Source organism: Pan paniscus, chromosome X (genome assembly GCF_029289425.2).
Source record: "Pan paniscus chromosome X, NHGRI_mPanPan1-v2.0_pri, whole genome shotgun sequence".
NCBI lineage: Eukaryota > Metazoa > Chordata > Mammalia > Primates > Hominidae > Pan > Pan paniscus.
Window position 1 is genome coordinate 96498514 of NC_073272.2, and position 19488 is coordinate 96518001.

At 35.5% G+C, this 19488-nt stretch overlaps 2 protein-coding genes across 8 annotated transcripts in view; both read left to right on the forward strand.

Annotated features, from left to right (window-relative positions):
• DIAPH2 (diaphanous related formin 2) overlaps positions 1-19488 on the forward strand; it is a 921502-nt gene that overhangs the window by 194484 nt on the left and 707530 nt on the right. For all 7 annotated transcript variants that reach the window (XM_055106523.2, XM_055106524.2, XM_055106527.2 and 4 more), the window contains one exon: positions 1531-1670. In XM_055106523.2, coding sequence (XP_054962498.1) covers positions 1531-1670 — 140 coding nt within the window. The remainder of the gene's footprint in view (positions 1-1530; positions 1671-19488) is intronic.
• Positions 2651-5879, forward strand: RPA4 (replication protein A4). Its single transcript, XM_003810382.4, has one exon. The coding sequence runs from the start codon at positions 4246-4248 to the stop codon at positions 5029-5031; it is 786 nt and encodes a 261-aa protein (XP_003810430.1). The 5' UTR covers positions 2651-4245; the 3' UTR covers positions 5032-5879.

Genomic DNA, 19488 nt, shown 5'->3' on the forward strand with positions numbered 1-19488 from the left:
TACTGTGTCTCATAACGAAGCAAGAAATACCAAGTCAGTGGCCATTATACAAAATATGGGAGCTCAAAGTATGAAATCGTATTCCTTGTTCTGCAGTTATTATGGAGAAGTTCAATAATAACACACTTTTATTGAGGCTCAGTAAATTCATGACCTGTGTTAGTTATGTGGCATAGATGGAGTTCCCAATGTAGAAGTGAGACAGACACAAATAATGACCTCTACCACAATATTTTAAGTGCTATAATAATTATAATATTGCCACAGCGCTAAGGGAATAGAGTTCCCCTATATGTTATAAGCCTTTATCAGACTTTAAAAATTTAGCATCTAATGGGATTTTTGAAATTCAGAAATTAAGAATGATTAACACTTTCTACATGGAGGAGGCATTCTCAATAAAAACCCAAATAGTGTGAAATCATAGGGAACTCATTTCTCATTATTAACATTTTTTTTAAATGTCATATCCTCTAATGGTAATACCTCTACCCAATGGGGAAAAATTCCTTTCCTTATGATCTCCTTATAATATTATATTTCCTATGATAGTATATCCTTATGATGTTATTTTATAGTAAGTATCCTTAGATGCTTAGCAGAAACTGAGTGTAATTTTTATGAACCTGTAAAATGGGACTCAAGCTTGGAGTCTTAATTCAGGGATATACATTTACAGTATAGGAAAGGGGCAATTATGATTAGGTACGTCTAGAATGTGAAACTATCAGTTGTTAGTATAGTGAATGTGTTGACAATGTTTTCCTCCCAGCCTTTTCCCTGAACTACTTATATAGTTATAGCAAGATGATGAAGTTAAGGAGCTGTGATGAGATGAGTTCTAGAAACAACTCCATCTATATTGAAAGTTAAGTTAAAAACTAGTCACTATCAGATAAATGTATTTAATGACTTTTTAAGATTAATCTACAACCTGAGAGTACCAGAAAGGAATAATTGGGAACTGGTGAATGCTTTCAACTGATTTGATTAATTAACATGCTAATTGGAGACTATATTGTTTTACATTTTAATAACTGTTTTCACTTATTTTTTTTTAGAAAGGCTGATACTCTGATATCTTTCAATAGATTTGGGTTATGTATAATGGTATATATTAAATTTTATTTGCTGGATTTTGTGGAATTGAATATACATATCTTAACTAGGAAAATTAATAAGATGATTTTTGAATGCTTATCCTCTGGGTTAAGGAGGACTAGCTAATATTAATTCTAATGCCTGAATTGTAAATTTAAGCACCCCTGTCAATGACACTTTATGTAATTCAAGTTCATGTTCTATTCAGGTCATGAGCACCAGCACTGTAATTTTTTTTTTAAATGAGGTTGAGGAAAATGTTGAGATATATACAGCACAATTTTACCATATCAATTCTGTGTTCAAGAATTTTTAAGTGTGTAGCACTCTGCACACATTTTTATATAACAAAATAAATATTCTATGCATTATTTTACTTAAAATTTTTTTGAAACATTGTCTAAAATGGTCTCTTTGTTTATTTTATAGGGTGGGCTGAAAAACAGCAAACATGAATGCACCCTGTCTTCACAAGAATATGTTCATGAATTACGATCGGGTATATCAGATGAGAAACTTCTTAATTGCCTAGAATCCCTCAGGGTTTCTTTGACCAGCAATCCGGTCAGGTAAGTCGTTCTTATCATTTCGGTATGATTCATACAATTTGTAGTGCATATAATTGTTTGGGAATATAATAAGTTTTGTTATTTAAACCTCAAGATTTCCTGACTAAAAATCTGATGTTAATAAAACAGCAGCATCTGATTGTGAAGTCGTAAACTTTTAAAAATATATTTAGTTAGTTGGATCTCTAGTAATGTACAATTTTAAGAATACAAATGTTAACATAGAGCCAGAAGTTAAATATCCACATTTACATGGAAATCTATTTGTGGGATCAGATAATTATTATATATTTATTTATAAAGCAAATTAAGTATATTTGCTCCATGATTTTATTCTTTTTTTTTTTTTTTGTGAGACGGAGTCTTGCTCTGTTGCCCAGGCTGGAGTGCAGTGGCACGATCTTGGCTCACTGCAACCTCTGCCTCCCAGGTTCAAGCAATTCTTCTACCTCAGCCTCCTGAGTAGCTGGGACTACAGGCGTGAACCATCATGCCTGGCTGATGTTTGTATTTTCAGTAGGGAAGGGGTTTCACCATATTGGCCAGGCTGGTCTCGAACTCTTGATCTCGTGATCCACCTGCCTTGGTCTTCTAAAGTGCTGGGATTACAGGCGTGAGCCACCGCGCCCGGCCGATTTTATTCTTTTAAAACTTGAAAGGTATATATAACTTTATGTTCTTCTATAAGTTTTAGATATACTCTTCACATATTTCTGTAATTTTGAGATAGCAAAAAGTGAATTATTTTAACCAGTAAAAGAAGTGAGAGCATTAATAAACTTCTCAAAACTCTACTAATTTAGGCTATTAACTAACTACAAAGGATTGTTAGGAGGTTACTTGCCAATGGTGGATTCCAGTAACTGTGGTTCCTTTATTAAGCCTTTAAATCAATAACACCCAAAATAAAATGTTTTATAAAGAAAAATAAAATTTCAATAAAATATCAAAACATTCTTGGCCGGGCGTGGGGGCTGCACTTCAGGGGGCTGAGGCAAGTGGATCGCTTGAGTCCAGGAGTTCGAGACCAGCCTGGCCAACATGGTGAAACCCCGTCTCTACCAAAAATACAAAAAAGTCAGCCAGATGTGGTGATGTGCGCCTGTGGTCCCAGGTATTCACGAGGCTGAGGTGGGAGGATCACCTCAGCCCGGGAGGTGGAGGTTGCAGTGAGCCCATATCCCGCCACTGCACTCCAACCTGGGAGACAGAGCGAGACCCTGTCTCCAAAAAAAAAAAAAACAAAAACAAAAAAAAACAAAAATCCGGGATCTATTTATGTAACTACTAGAATCTTAAGTTCAGAATTTACTCCATAAGAGTATATAAAAAACTTACTGTGATTTTATCCATGTTTTTCCTAATATATAATAGGTCTAAGTCTTGTACTTTTCTGTCCTGTCCACAGAGCCTTGAAAATAATTTAGAGCTCAGTCATTCAGTTTGGATTTATGTATAAATTGAAATATATTAATTACTTATTTATAGTGTACTTGGCAAAATGCCCAGAAAATTACAATTTTAAAACAACAAAAAATTTTTTAAAAGCCAGTGTTAAGATGTGACTTATCTTAGAGTATGATAATCATTGAAAGACGATTGTCTTGCCATTTCTTCCAAAATGCTCCTAGGTTTTTGTTTTTTGTTTTTTGTTTTTTTTTTGAGACGGAGTTTTGTTCTTGTCACCGAGGCTGGAGTGCAGTGGTGCTGTCTCGGTTCACTGCAACCTCTGCCTCCTGGGTTCAAGCGATTCTCCTGCCTCAGCCTCCCGAGTAGCTGGGATTACAAGCATGCACCACCACGCCTGGCTAATTTTAGTATTTTTAGTAGAGACGGGGTTTCACCACGTTGGCAGGCTAGTCTCGAACTCCTGACCTCAAGTAATCAACCTGCCTCAGCCTCCCAAAGTTCTGGGATTACAGGCGTGAGCCACTGCGCCCGGCCTGATGCTCCTAGTTTTAATGGTTTGAATGAACAGGGGACGTGAGTTCTTGAGAACAGTAACTACGGTGGTGCATTTTTCCCCCCTGCACGTAACGTACAGCACTCTACCGTTTTGCCAAGCACTTTGTGCTCCTAAAATTTCTGTTGCATTGTTGTTTGAATGAATGAATAAATGAGTCTTTTAAAAGTAATTGTAGAAGTTGCAGCATTAAGAAATAAAGAGGGGGGCTAGTAAAAATGCATTTTTATAGAGATGTTGGGAAAGGCTTGCTTGAAATTACACGTGGGACTTTTACTAGATAGGCGCTTTGACCAGCTAAGCAACAGGGCTCCCCTCGAGTGGGACTTTTAGAATGTAGCAACCACTGACACACAGGGAAGGATTATGCGATCAGGTGAGAAGGTGGCCGACCCTGACTGGCTGGAAGCAGATGCATTCTGGTAGTTGATTGGTCCACAGGTAGCGTGACGCTTGTCACGTCCTCAGCCTCCCAGCATTCAATCGTAGCCTTTCGGACAGCTCGAAGCCTTCTGTGGAGAGCTCGAAGCCTTCTGTGGAGAACTCAAAGCCGTCCGTGGAGCCCCAGACGAGCCAAAGCCCACCTTCTCTTCAGCCCGAGCTGTCTTGAAGATGAGTAAGAGTGGGTTTGGGAGCTATGGCAGCATTTCTGCTGCTGATGGAGCGAGTGGAGGCAGTGACCAACAGTGTGAGAGAGATGCAACTCCTGCTATGAAGACCCAAAGACCTAAGGTCCGAATTCAGGACGTTGTACCGTGTAATGTGAACCAGCTTCTCAGCTCTACTGTGTTTGACCCTGTGTTCAAGGTTAGGGGAATTATAGTTTCCCAGGTCTCCATCGTGGGGGTAATCAGAGGGGCAGAGAAGGCTTCAAATCACATTTGTTACAAAATTGATGATATGACCGCGAAACCAATCGAGGCCCGACAGTGGTTTGGTAGAGAGAAAGTCAAGCAGGTGACTCCATTGTCAGTCGGAGTATATGTCAAAGTGTTTGGTATCCTCAAATGTCCCACGGGAACAAAGAGCCTTGAGGTATTGAAAATTCATGTCCTAGAGGACATGAACGAGTTCACTGTGCATATTCTGGAAACGGTCAATGCACACATGATGCTGGATAAAGCCCGTCGTGATACCACTGTAGAAAGTGTGCCTGTGTCTCCATCAGAAGTGAATGATGCTGGGGATAACGATGAGAGTCACCGCAATTTCATCCAGGACGAAGTGCTGCGTTTGATTCATGAGTGTCCTCATCAGGAAGGGAAGAGCATCCATGAGCTCCGGGCTCAGCTCTGCGACCTTAGCGTCAAGGCCATCAAGGAAGCGATTGATTATCTGACCGTTGAGGGCCACATCTATCCCACTGTGGATCGGGAGCATTTTAAGTCTGCTGATTGAGGCAGGGAAAACATCCTTTCATCTTTCGAAGACCCTTGCATCCAGCTGTGAGTAATTTTGACCTGTTGACTTTTTAGGAAGTAGGACTAAAAAAAAAAATCTCAAGTGGCATTCTTTGTCAACTCGCTGCTTTTCTAACTACTTTGAACTTTTCGGATTTTCTGTACTTGAAGCTCAGAGAGAGATGGTGATGGATAAATTGACAACTCTGTAGGATTTACTAGCAAGCTAATGGAAACATGATGATTTTCGGGGAAGAAAAACTACAGAAAATGTAGAAATTTATTATTTAATTGTGTTGGAGCTTCTTTTTCCAAAAGAAAAACTAGTTGCAGTCAGGGAGCCAGCGAAAAGACAAAAAAAAAAAAAAAAAAAGTCTTGCTTGTTTTTGTTAGACTTATTTTCCGTGTTTGGATTTAGCTTATTATAATGATATTGTTATCTCTTGCTCAATATAGTATTTAGTATTTGATTAATTCAAATGAGCTGAAGATATTAATTTGTGAATTCTAATGCTCAGTTCAAACATTTATGTGTGATTTGCTCTTATTACTATGAATTTATGTTTTCTTAAAATAAGATTATACTATGTTTAAATAAACCATTTTTGCCAGGTTATCTTTGAAATTTTTTAAAATGTGGTGAAGTTCAATGATTATTTCATATATGATGTGGTATTTGGATGAAATTACAATTTATTGTAGTTGTATGGTAAATGGATGCCAGAGTTTCTGTAAGTTTGATGTGCTGGTGTATTATTTATTTTACTAAATGCTCTGTTTTATGTATAAAAAGGTAATTTTTAGGACGTTAGGGAAACAACTCATAGGAATATGAAACTTACTGAGTTTAACACAAATTTATTCAAATGTTTTATTAAAGTAGTTTTACAAAATCTTAACTTTCCTGTGTGATTTTTTTTTTCTAAGTACATTTGAAAAAGCCTTTTTGTTTTATATCCTTGAGGATTAATAGTTTCACTTATCCAGAATTTTTTCTTTTCTATATATAAAATACCCAGAACATATGCTATAGCCTAGTTCTAACAATACATTTTAGTGTAGATTATATAAATTATGTGAGACTTTTAAATAATTGACCATTAACGAAAGCCCTCAGTTACCTATACACTGAAGATGGTGTCTTTCAAGATGCTAATTTTTTTACATTAGAGGAAATAAAAAATATATACTTTTTAATGAATATATATTTTATATATGTATATTCATATATAATATACAAATAGAAGAACATTATTTGTCAAATTGAATCATGAAAACTGCAACAAAAAAAAAAATCTCTTAAATGGAACATTGCCAGTACTCCGTACTTTCAGGAAAACTTTCAGAAAATGGCCTGTGTCAGTGGCCATTAGAAAAACCACCAATTCTTGCTTAAGCTTTGTGATGCATATTTTTCTTCCCCTTGAAAGTAAAGAAATTGTAAATGGCACTCTTGAAAAGCACAGATGAATAACATACTATAAACCTGTTACTTAAATTATCAGACATTTTGAAAAGTCTGGTCTTCATAAACCTAAAATATTCGGAACCACTTTTTGTTGAAAAAGGTTACCTGTCCTAGGGAAAATCATACTGGGGGAGAGGCAACAAGGGGCATATATACTTGGAATTGTGGAGCTGAAACAGTCTAGCAGATACAATATTCTTTTTTGACATTAAAATCTGATATTTATGAGTATAATTATAGGTCACTCCCATAATTGCTTGAGCTGATTCAGCTGGCCAGTGGATGCGTAGCCACTTGTTTTTCCTATACTAGGAGCATGCCTCCAGAAGGAGGGGGAAAACTCTTTTTTTTTTGTTTGGGAGGCCAAACTGCTTTTGTCCCTGCAAACTGATACACTGAGATATGTACACCTGAATTTAAGGCAGAAGACCAACCTCTCTCCCATCCTGTGAGGGGAAATGTCCTCTATCTGTGTTCGTTGGGGTTTTTTTAGGCTTTTAAAATTACTCCTCCCAACGCTTATTCTTCTGAATGGAATCATGTGCTTTAGTGGATTCTGCTGCAGGTAAGAGATAGCAGTGGAAAAATAGTAAGTAGGTCTAGATATAATGTCAGTGGAAATAAAAGACTTTTAGGCAGAAAATCACTGGATTGTTTTATACATGTATATTTAGTCCATGTTAAAGGTAGCAGATTTTTAAAGTTCATTTTGAACACCCACCTGGCATGCATACTTTTTCAATTTTGTTTAGACTGGGAATGACTTGGCTAATATCCCCTTTCTCCAAGGTCCTGCCCTGATAGTTAGCCACACCTTTTGAGGATAAGATACAAATCCTGGGGACATACTATTGACTATTTTGGGCAGGGACATTTAAGCCTGAGGAACCTGAAAAACATAATTGATGATTATAATCCACCCAAGGTTTTTTCCTATGGCTCACAGGCTTATGAAATGTATGTATTTATATTGAGGTTGATTCTAAGTTAACTATGAATAAATATATTTGAAAGTGTTTTCAAGGCCAATATAATAATCTTACTATGGTCATAATTATTAGTGATCATTTTGTTACTTTTACCTACTAAATTTAGTAATATTTGGAGTAGAAGCTGAAAAACATAAGTTCTTATATTTTTTCAATTTCTGTTTACTTTTTATAACAGCAATTTAAAAAATGTAACTAGCAAGAATTATGTTTGTTCCTGAAACCTTTATTGAGTTCCTACTATATGCATTTAAGTGTTAACTTTAATTTTGATAAGCTTAAATTTTATTGACTTCTGAAATGCTTATTAAAGATAGTAATAGTTAACAGTTTAACATTTATTTAGTATTTATTATCTCCCAAGTACTGTTCTAAGAGTGGGAGTTGTGTGTATGTGTTGTGCGTGTGTGTATGTGTGTGTGTGTATGTGTATGTATGATCCCTGTGATGCGTAGATTTACGTTTTCAGCTCAGACCTCTCTGTTTCTCTCTCTTTTTTTTTTTTGAGACAGAGTCTTGCTCTTGTTGCCCAGGCTGGAGTGCAATGTCACAATCTCGGCTCACTGCAACCTCTGCCTCCCAGGTTCAAGTGATTCTCCTGCCTCAGCCTCCTGACTAGCTGGGATTACAGGTGCCCGCCACCATGCCTGGCTAATTTTTATATTTTTAGTAAAGACGGGGTTTCGCCATGTTGGCCAGGCTGGTCTCAAACTCCTGACCTTGTGATCCGCCTGCCTCGGCCTCCCAGAGTGCTGGGATTACAAGTGTGAGCCACCCACCTGGCCAGACCTCTCTTTTGAAATTGATACTCCATCTCCAAATGTCTTATTGGATGACATATAGGCATTTTTAATACATTAAAAAATAATGAAAAATTATGTGTGATATGTGTTTTTTATGTATATATACACACAGATATATATATCTATATATGTACACACAGATACATATATCTATATATATACACACAGATATATATATCTATATATATACACATATATATCTATATATATAACCATGTATATACAGATATATATATATCTGTGTATATATTAGTATGTATATAGCATTTACTACCCCTGTGCAATGTTTTAAGACCTTTAAATGTACATATACAATCAGGATAACAGTATTGTTCGTATTTTGTAGATGAACTTGAGGCTCAGAGAGGTTAAGTAATTTGCGCCATATTAAAGTTGCATGCCCAGCAAGTGTCAGTGTTAAGATTTAAACCCAGGCTTTGTATCTCTAGAGCCTAGGCCTTTAACAACTGGTTTGTACAGTGTCACAATAAGGAAAGTCTATTAAAATAGTATTCTTTCACTGTTGTTAGTATTCTTTCACTGTCATCACATACTGAATATTTTGACTTTCTTTCATTAATATTTGTCTGATTTAAATGAAAAAGAAACTATGAAAACTTTCAGCAAATGTATAGAAGATAATATAAAAACACCTTTGTACTCATCTATCAGCTTAAGAGACAAAACATTATTTTTTGCTGTGGTAGAGAACTTAGTTGAATAACTTGGGAGTTTTTTTATGATATCGTAATACCATTTGGGCCTATATTTTCATTGATTTAAAAGATCGTCTGAAATTCTACATTTTCTCTAAATCTATGCATGTAGTTTTTGCAATATAATATCTTAAGAATATATATCAGTGTATTGAAAAGCCTATTTTTTTTTTCTGATCACATAGCTGTGTGTAAATTGGGACTTCTTTGCCCTGTCCATTGTGGATGATACTTCTAGTAATTCTAACACCATCTCTATGATATTTATTCCAATTTGCCATCATGTGATAAATTACGAAAACAATTTTTTAACATTAAGAGTTAATTTCCTTTGGTAATACCTTAAATTGGAGAAGTTCAATAAATAGCACTTAATATTATGTGGTTTGTTTTTACATATCACATGGATAATCCTACAAAGGAATAACAAAACTAAATTCCCCTTGTCCATATGGGGCTTATATATATGGAGCTTACATTCCAGTACAGGAATTCAGACAATTTTTTTAAAGGTGTACATCAAATATCAGGTTGTAATATGAGCTGAGGAGGAGATGTTGCTATTTTATATTAGATGATCAGTGAAAGCCTCCCTGACTTTAATGACATTTGCACAGAGGTCTAAAGGAAGTATGGCAGTGACCTATGTTCACTGGAGGAGTAATGTTGTTAGAAACGGAAAACAGCAACAGCGAATACCAAAGATGGGAGCATGCTTGGCATGTTCTAGGAATGTCAAGGAGGCTAGCATGCTGGAAGCAGATAATGTAGAGCCTTATTGACCATTCAAAGGACTTTGGCTTTTACTTTGAGTGAGCTGGGACACTGTTAGAGAGTTTTGAGGAATGGAATGGCATGAGATGACCTACATTTTTAAAGGATAGCCCTGGGTGGAAGCAGGGAGAACATGTTGTACATTACTCAGGCAGAAGGTGCCACTGGCCGCAGAGGTTTCTAGCTGGTGAAGTGACACCCCAGGATCCTGTGACAATATGATAAATCATTCTAGTTCTTGATCACTCCTCTGTGGTGACCTTGGTCCAGTCAATGGACCTCTTTGGTCCTCAGTTTCTTCATATATAAATGGGATTGGAGCCTTCCAGCTCTAAGCCTCTGTGTTCTGTATTTTCTTTTGCTTAGTTTTAATCCTCTTACCTTTGCTATTGGAACTAGATTAGTGTTTAGGTATTATTTTGAAGAGTGAGAAGAATGTTCCTCTATAAGGCTAGAGGATTTCCTAATGTTTCATTATTTTTTGTATTTATAAATGTATTTAACCACCCCCAGACAGATATTTATAATTTCCTTTAAATACGGATGAAAGCAGTTCCTAAAACTCTGTTGCATAACTGTTTTTGAAACCTGGTGTTCATTAGAACCCACACCGTTGTCCTCTCGTGGGTAATTCTCCTCCCTACCACAGTTTTAATTGGTTTCTTTTTGTTCAGCCCCTCGTAAAGTTTAAAAATATATATAAATAAGTGTACACACACACACATACGTATACATACTAACAGTTTTACCAAACATCCTCAAAGCAGTCATTTTGGAATATTAAGTGGGGTCATGAATTTCAAATTCACATGGTATTTAATCACTCAGGTGATAAAGGCTCTAAGAAAGTCATTTTGGTATATTATTTTCTGCTAAAGCAAATACTTAAAAATCCCTTTTATAAGCCCTCATTAACTGGTCCTATCTCAGATCACTCTGTTACTGTACATTTCCCTCAACATTTATTTTTTACTATATACATTTACCTGTGACTGTTTATACTCTGTAATAGTTTCATGCATGCATGTCTGTTTTTCTCATTTAGATTTTAGTCTCCTCTGAGGAAGGGACCCTCTTACCCTCTTATTTGTCTCGTGGTGGCTGGTACTGTGTAATTTATATATACTAATGTGTGATTTGATGTAGTTATTGACCCACCATCAATAAAAACCTATGCTTCTCCACCAGTGGGAATGAATTTGCATTAATCTGGCACTATTTTGTGGCCATGCATTTTTAGCTGTAATCAGAAAAAGAATGAAGCTAACTTCTTCCACATAAGAATGAAACCTTGGTTTGAATCATATTCACAATCCACAGACAACATAGCATGCTTTACACAATAGCCTTGTTACAGTTGCATGGTGAATTAATGAAATTGAATGTTTACAACTCTATTTAACACTCTAAAAATCCATGTGCTTTGACTATAAAGTAAATCCCAATCTGCCATCACAAATTGCATTAGACTTTGCACATACCATGGTCTATGTGTGATTTAGAATGAGGACTCTGTTATTTAGAGATTTTTGTTCATATCTCTTTACTAAAGTTTATGAAAGGAAGCAGTGCCTGCTGAGAAATGACCAATGAGTTTGGACAGTTTTATTCCCAGCCAATTCATTGCAAGATGTATAGGTATTTGGCAATACATTTTATGAAGATCCAAAGAAATACATAGCAATAGATCATTGTCACTAAGGTTTCCCAGCACATGACAAAAACAGCAAATATTGCTTTGAAGAATAGTATCACAGAATTGTGATTGCCTAGAATTCTTGTTAGAGTTGTTGCTGAAATTGCCTCACAGCTTTAGGGGTATTTTACCCCACGAGGAAATTGTTTTTTCTGTTTGGTTGGGATCCACTTATCTGCCAAACTCATGGCATAGTGTCTGTATTCACATCCTATGATGATCGCTTCCTCAGCCAATATTTCCAAGCCAGTGAAAACATAAAATATCTTTTCAAGTTGATACATGTGCAGTTATTTGCATTACCTCTGGAATATTTGTTTTTATTTGATGCTATCTTCCCTTTAGATTTAAACATATTTTTCTAGTGTATTTACAAATGTGCATTTTAACATAATCATAATGAAAATAGATGGATCTTGACAACAATACAAATTAGGACTAGAAAGCACTTTGTGAATTGTAGGTCTTAATAAGTATTTAAACAACCTGTATTAAACTTATTAAAAGCTTGGCAAAGCAGCCAACAGTACTTAGAAAGTTAATATAAAGGTAGGTACAGATCAATACTCTTAGAACATTTTGCAGGGGACTAACTATGTAAGATGGAATAATAAGGATACTTTTTACAATGTAGAAATGTGAACACGGCTTAAAATTGTGAGCACATCTCATAAAGCAGCATTATGTGCGGTATTACTAAAGCAGGTTTTTAAATATTGGTATTTGGAACTTCTTTGCTTTCACTTTCAAATCCATAAATCATTTTAGAATAGCACTAGTATATTTATACATAGAATACGAAATGGTAAACTCATTGCAGTTGTCAATTTATATGCCTTTTGTTAAAATCTTGGTCAACAATTCAAATTCGTATCAAGTATATTCAGGCTCATTTGACTAAGTTGATACCATACATATTAAGTGACATGGAAATTTTAATTATATACTATTAGCTTCAAAACATAATTCTGACTTCGGCACATGCAATGATATTACCTCTTAATAGAAGCAAAGTAGATTTATGTGTCATACATTATTTTAAAAAAGAATTAGGCACAGCAAATACTCGAGTTTTTGAAGTATTATTAGGAGAAAATGCTACAGGCATTAGGATAAATAGTGGTTCTTGTGTTGGATTTATTTTATTACTATGTAAGCTCCACCAAGGCAATACATTTTCTCATTTAAATGATGTATTTTAAACTAGAAAGCCAATTTTTATATAATAATCATCTAAAATAATTAGAAACATGTAACTGGTCATATAAAGGTATGTATAATCTAGCAGCAGAATCTAGGCACACTGATTATATGGATTTCTGAGTAGAAGCCTAACTTCCCTCTTAAAACACTTATATGCATTTTCTACTTATTCAAAATTAGTCTTGGGAAGAAAATGCTTATAAATATGTCATTTGAAATATATTTATTTCAAGTTATATGAACTAATTTAACTAAAGGTCTTGGGCACATACTAGAGTTTTAATACTTCTCTCATTATTTTGAGAATATTGTAAAAGTAGTTGCAGCTTAAAATAAAAGAAGCAGATATTCTACTTCCGTAAGACAAAGGTAAAAATGCCAAGCTCCAATTAAATGAGGAAAGAAGGTGGAACTTTTCCAAAAACTTAGGACAATGTCAGGTAATGATTTGAGTATAATGTAGATCCAAGTTTCTTTGTGTGGAGTGGAGAGGGGTCGGGGGGTGTTTATCAGGTAAACAGTTCTGTCTCTCAGTAAAAGTCTCTCAATAAAAAGAGAGACATAGCTGTTACCTGATAAATGACATTGCATCTCTTTTGTGTTGTTGTTTGTTTGTTTTTCAGGAGGGTCATTCTTCCTAATTCTGAACTCATTTTATTTTGTGGTTCTTTAAATGAGGGATATTGGACAACAACAGTAGAATGAGTCCTTGATAGTTTTCCATAAAGTACAGAAGATTTCTGTGAATGTCCATTTCCTGCATTTAGCCAAAAAGTAAAAAAATCAAGGTTATGATATTTCTCCAATGACCAGGAATAATAGTACTGGAATGCAGCTTTCTAGTAATCTAACCTGCTACCAAGGTGTACTTGAGAAATGCCCCTGAGGCTCTCCCCTTGGACTGTCTATCATCTCAGCTGGACTTTTGATAGAAGTTGGATAGCTGACAACTCACAATTAAGACGCCAGCTGGCACCTGGAGTGCAAGTAGTCTGTGTAGTTGATTGAAAGAAGATCCATGTGCACTAGATAACAGTATTTGCTGTATGACCCCAGCTGTTCGACTGGTGGTAGATAATGGACAGCTAATTTGGGGAGATTTCCCACCTGGTCAGCAAAGCTGTAAGTGTATAGCCTCTCACACCAGGCAGTTTAAACCTGGAATCTTCTGTTAAGATGGAATCCATGAAGGCAGAATATAGAAGATAACATAATGTTATAGTACTTCTAAAAACTAAAACATCTTCAAATGAGACAGTTTTAGTGACCTCTTATATGAATTTGAATTTCAAGTCTTTCATATACCCGAAATCAACCTACTCCTGTTAGGTCGGTTCTGCAGCATCCAGTGTTATTGAACATATGCAGATTGACTCTATTTCTATTTTGGAGGATATTGCCTGAGTACTGAGTACTGCTACAGTTTTTTTTTTCTTTTATGTGGTACCATACTTCCCTTGATACCAGCTTCCAAAAGAATTTCCTGGAGATCATATCTTAAATTGGTACATTCAACATTTATTCATCAAAAACTATTGAAGATTGGAGTGCTGTAGTTAAACACATTTTTAAAAATTGAGTTATAAATTTCCATATGTGAATTAATATCTGTCAAAGAATATCTTGAAGTGGATCCAGCACTAAAACTATATTAAGTATTAATGAATTTTTCTTCGATATAGAGAATGCTTAAGAATTTTATAGTGCCTTTGAGGTTCGCATTATGAGCATTTATTAAGATGGTATAATACTTTAAGTGTAAGTGGTGTGGGACATCAAGCTGGGGGTATTCTCTGACCTTGTGATATGCTTTGGATCTTCAAAAACTTTTCTGTCAGTTTATGTGCTTGATGAGCAATGATGTTGCTTTCTCCTGGGAAGGAGATGGGTTATTACGTGGGTTTATCATTAATTTTGGTTTCTGTTACCATTTTTGTATTGTTTGTAATGATTTACCTGTTGAAATCATGTGTCTTAATTTGCTGATGACCATAGTTTGATTCAAGTATTCACCTTATTGCATTTCACAATGTGCTTAGAAAGTTGGAATGATAAAAGTTAAGAATAAATTGCTATAGAGGAGTTCATTTGGGGAGCAGGAAAAAATTGCATATACAGATTAGTTTTTCTTAATTTTTTTTTTTTTTTTTTTTTTTTAGTTTATTTGTTTGTTTTGAGATGGAGTCTGGCTCTGTTGCCCAGGCTGGAGTGTAGTGGCGCAATCTCGGCTCACTGCAACCTCTGCCTCCTGGGTTCAAGCGATTCTCCTGCCTCAGCCTTCCGAGTAGATGGGATTACTGGCGTGCGCCACCACACCTGGCTAATTTTTTTCTATTTTTCGTAGAGATGGGGTTTCCCCGTGTTGGCCAGGCTGTTCTCAAACTCCCAACCTCAGGTAATCCACCTGCCTCGGCCTCCCAAAATATGGGGACTACAAGCGTGAGCCACTATGCCTGGTCCAGACTGGTTTTTAAAATACGTGACTGGAAAGTTCTGAATCATATTGTTATAAAGGATATTAGATAAATGTGAATTATCAAATAGCACTGTGGAGATTACAAGCATTGTGCTGGACACATACTGCAGAGGTCTATATAAGCATGATATTGGGCTTATTAATCTGTGAACTCACAGCTGATTTGGAATCACATAATAATGTTCCACTATTTAAAATAATAATGCTTAGTATATTCTTTGTCTTAGAAAACTCATCCATGCATTCAGGATCTTGGCTCTGATCCTTGTGTGTATGATTTAGCATCTTTGATACTCCTCGTATGTCACATTTGCTCATTTTTTCACTTGTGATATCTAAATGGCTTTTATATTTCCATTGGCAATACTCTAGCTCAGGCCTCACTCCATTTGGAGACAAAAATTGATAGAGGAAGTGATTGGTCTGGCAAAACATAGTTACTGGGTTTATTGAAAATTCAGTATAACCAAAGTGAATAAGGTAAAGTGCAAAAGGATAATGACGTCAAGGAAGTTAGTAGGAAGCAACCCCAAAATGGCTGACCATGTCTTTCATGTTGAGTATGGAAGCAAGGAAGGGTTACCAAGGACTGTTATTCCCAAATGAAAGGCGAGTGGCTTTATTTTTTCAAACTGATTCCTAATATTTGTGAAGTATTTTGTGTCAGACCAAATATCAACTAATAGTTACTACATTTTTTGAAGTGGGTATTTACAGGTATATCATTGACATGTCTACAGCCAATAGTCATAAATTGTAATATGATAGGGCTCAGTATTTTATCTATTGGTACATGGAAAACAGAAAGAAAGTATATTTTTTGGACATCTCTGATGTTTTTATTATCTAAAGTATCCTGTGCCTTGATGATGCAACCCAAAATTAATAATTAAAAAGATGAAAACCACCTCATTGGTATTGTTTTTACTTCTACATATAACCATTGGTGATATTTTTAATATATTAACTTTTATCCAATATTTGTTCATGAAAGGAAAATAAAATCTTGTAACCTCTAATTAATGATTTTTATGTTGTTGATAATATAGTTTAATGAGAGGTATATAAGAATTGAGAAGTGCTGGATTCTATTGTTTTACTATTAGGAAGCTCTGTATTCTAAGACAAGTCACTAACCTTCTTTAGTTTCTTCCTCTACAAAATGGAGTAACTTATTTTATTTCACAACCAGAAAAGCTACTCTTATTGGTGTGAGTTCTTTCATGGAGGTTTGTTTGTAAATGAAGAAAAATCCATGTTTTTAATTAAAATTATTTGTTTGTTTTGGCTTTTAACTATTCCAATTAAAAAGAGAGTCTTTGTTATTTTGAATAAGGCCAAAGTTATTTCAGCAATTAAGACATGCTTTCTTTACAAAGCATTTATATGTTTGAAAAGATACAGCAAGGATAAATGCATATCTTTTAGGTGTAGCTATATTTCTAGAGTTTTCTGAAAATAGGTACAAGTCAGGTTGACAATAACAGAAGGCTGATATCTCTTAGGGACTTTATACTGCATTTAGTCCTACAAATGCTTTGTTTGTATGTCATGTATATATTTGTTATTTTTGTGTTGTTATTGCTTTAGATGGTTTATTTCACTATAATATAAGAAAAATAATAGCAGATTTGGCTTATTTTGTCTTGGATAAAAGCCTTAACAAGTTGTTTAGTGGGGGATTATTAAGGATTTTGAATATTCGTTGTATTTATGTTGGTCAAAGGATACAAAATTTCATTTAAACAGAAGGTGTAAGTTCAAGAGATTATCGTACATCATGGCGACTGTAGTTAATGATGGCCATCGTACATCATGGCGACTGTAGTTAATACCAATATATTGTATACTTGAAAATTGCTAAGAGAAGAAATTTTTAAAAGATTATTTTTAAAATTTCAATAGTTTTGGGGGTACAGGTGGCTTTTGGTTACATGGATGAGTTCTATAGTGTTGAATTCTGAGATTTTAGTGCAGACATCACCCAAGCAGTGTACATTCATTGTACCCAATATGTAGTCTTTTATCTCTCACCCACCTCCCAACATCCGCCCACTTACTTTGAGTAATGATGGTATTTTGATGGAAATTGCAATGAATTTATAGATAGCTTTTTTTTTCAAACAGGTCTTAGTTTATTCCAAGTTTTACAAAGTCAAAGTTGCATAAGTCTTACTAAGTCAAAGTTGCATAAGTCTTACAAAATTAAAGTTGCAAAGTGAATAGTGAAGCAAATCAAGAAGATTTTTTTAGATCATATAAGAAAAGGTAATAATCAAAAAGTAAAACCCAGTTGCTGAATTTAGGTTAGTTAATATAAGGCATGATTATGTAAAACTGACTGTAAAATTGAGATCCAGTTTTTAAAAATCCAAGTTATTTGTAGGCAAATGTTAAACAATTAAAAAAAATTTTTTTTCAATTTTTTAAAATTTTATTTTATTATTATTACACTTTAAGTTTTAGGGTACATGTGCACAATGTGCAGGTTAGTTACATATGTATACATGTGCCATGCTGGTGTGCTGCACCCATTAACTCGTCATTTAGCATTAGGTATATCTCCTAAAGCTATCCCTCCCCCCTCCCCCCACCCCACAACAGTCCCCAGAGTGTGATGTTCCCCTTCCTGTGTCCATGTGTTCTCATTGTTCAATTCCCACCTATGAGTGAGAATATGCGGTGTTTGGTTTTTTGTTCTTGTGATAGTTTACTGAGAATGATGATTTCCAATTTAATCCATGTCCCTACAAAGGACATGAACTCATCATTTTTTATAGCTGCGTAGTATTCCATGGTGTATGTGCCACATTTTCTTAATCCAGTCTATCATTGATGGACATTTGGGTTGGTTCCAAGTCTTTGCTATTGTGAATAGTGCCGCAATAAACATACGTGTGCATGTGTCTTTATAGCAGCATGATTTATAGTCCTTTGGGTATATACCCAGTAATGGGATGGCTGGGTCAAATGGTATTTCTAGTTCTAGATCCCTGAGGAATCGCCACACTGACTTCCACAATGGTTGAACCAGTTTACAGTCCCACCAACAGTGTAAAAGTGTTCCTATTTCTCCACATCCTCTCCAGCACCTGTTGTTTCCTGACTTTGTAATGATTGCCATTCTAACTGGTGTGAGATGGTATCTCATTGTGGTTTTGATTTGCATTTCTCTGATGGCCAGTGATGATGAGCATTTTTTCATGTGTCTTTTGGCTGCATAAATGTCTTCTTTTGAGAAGAGTCTGTTCATGTCCTTCGCCCACTTTTTGATGGGGTTGTTTGCTTTTTTCTTGTAAATTTGTTTGAGTTCATTGTAGATTCTGGATATTAGCCCTTTGTCAGATGAGTAGGTTGCGAAAATTTTCTCCCATTTTGTAGGTTGCCTGTTCACTCTGATGGTAGTTCTTTTGCTGTGCAGAAGCTCTTTAGTTTAATTAGATCCCATTTGTCAATTTTGGCTTTTGTTGCCATTGCTTTTGGTGTTTTAGACATGAAGTCCTTGCCCATGCCTATGTCCTGAATGGTAATGCCTAGGTTTTCTTCTAGGGTTTTTATGGTTTTAGGTCTAACATTTAAGTCTTTAATCCATCTTGAATTAATTTTTGTATAAGGTGTAAGGAAGGGATCCAGTTTCAGCTTTCTACATATGGCTAACCAGTTTTCCCAGCACCATTTATTAAATAGGGAATCCTTTCCCCATTGCTTGTTTTTCTCAGGTTTGTCAAAGATCAGATAGTTGTAGATATGCGGCATTATTTCTGAGGGCTCTGTTCTGTTCCATTGATCTATATCTCTGTTTTGGTACCAGTACCATGCTCTTTTGGTTACTGTAGGCTTGTAGTATAGTTTGAAGTCAGGTAGCGTTGATGCCTCCAGCTTTGTTCTTTTGGCTTAGGATTGACTTGGCGATGCGGGCTCTTTTTTGGTTCCATATGAACTTTAAAGTAGTTTTTTCCAATCCTGTGAAGAAAGTCATTGGTAGCTTGATGGGGATGGCATTGAATCTATAAATTACCTTGGGCAGTATGGCAATTTTCACGATACTGATTCTTCCTACCCATGAGCATGGAATGTTCTTCCATTTGTTTGTATCCTCTTTTATTTCATTGAGCAGTGGTTTGTAGTTCTCCTTGAAGAGGTCCTTCACATCCCTTGTAAGTTGGATTCCTAGGTATTTTCTTCTCTTTGAGGCAATTGTGAATGGGAGTTCACTCATGATTTGGCTCTCTGTTCGTCTGTTTTTGGCGTATAAGAATGCTTGTGATTTTTGTACATTGATTTTGTATCCTGAGACTTTACTGAAGTTGCTTATCAGCTTAAGAAGATT

Excerpts from the sequence above, each read along its gene's own strand:
- RPA4 (XM_003810382.4), top strand. The coding sequence starts at position 4,246 with ATGAGTAAGAGTGGGTTTGGGAGCTATGGCAGCATTTCTGCTGCTGAT.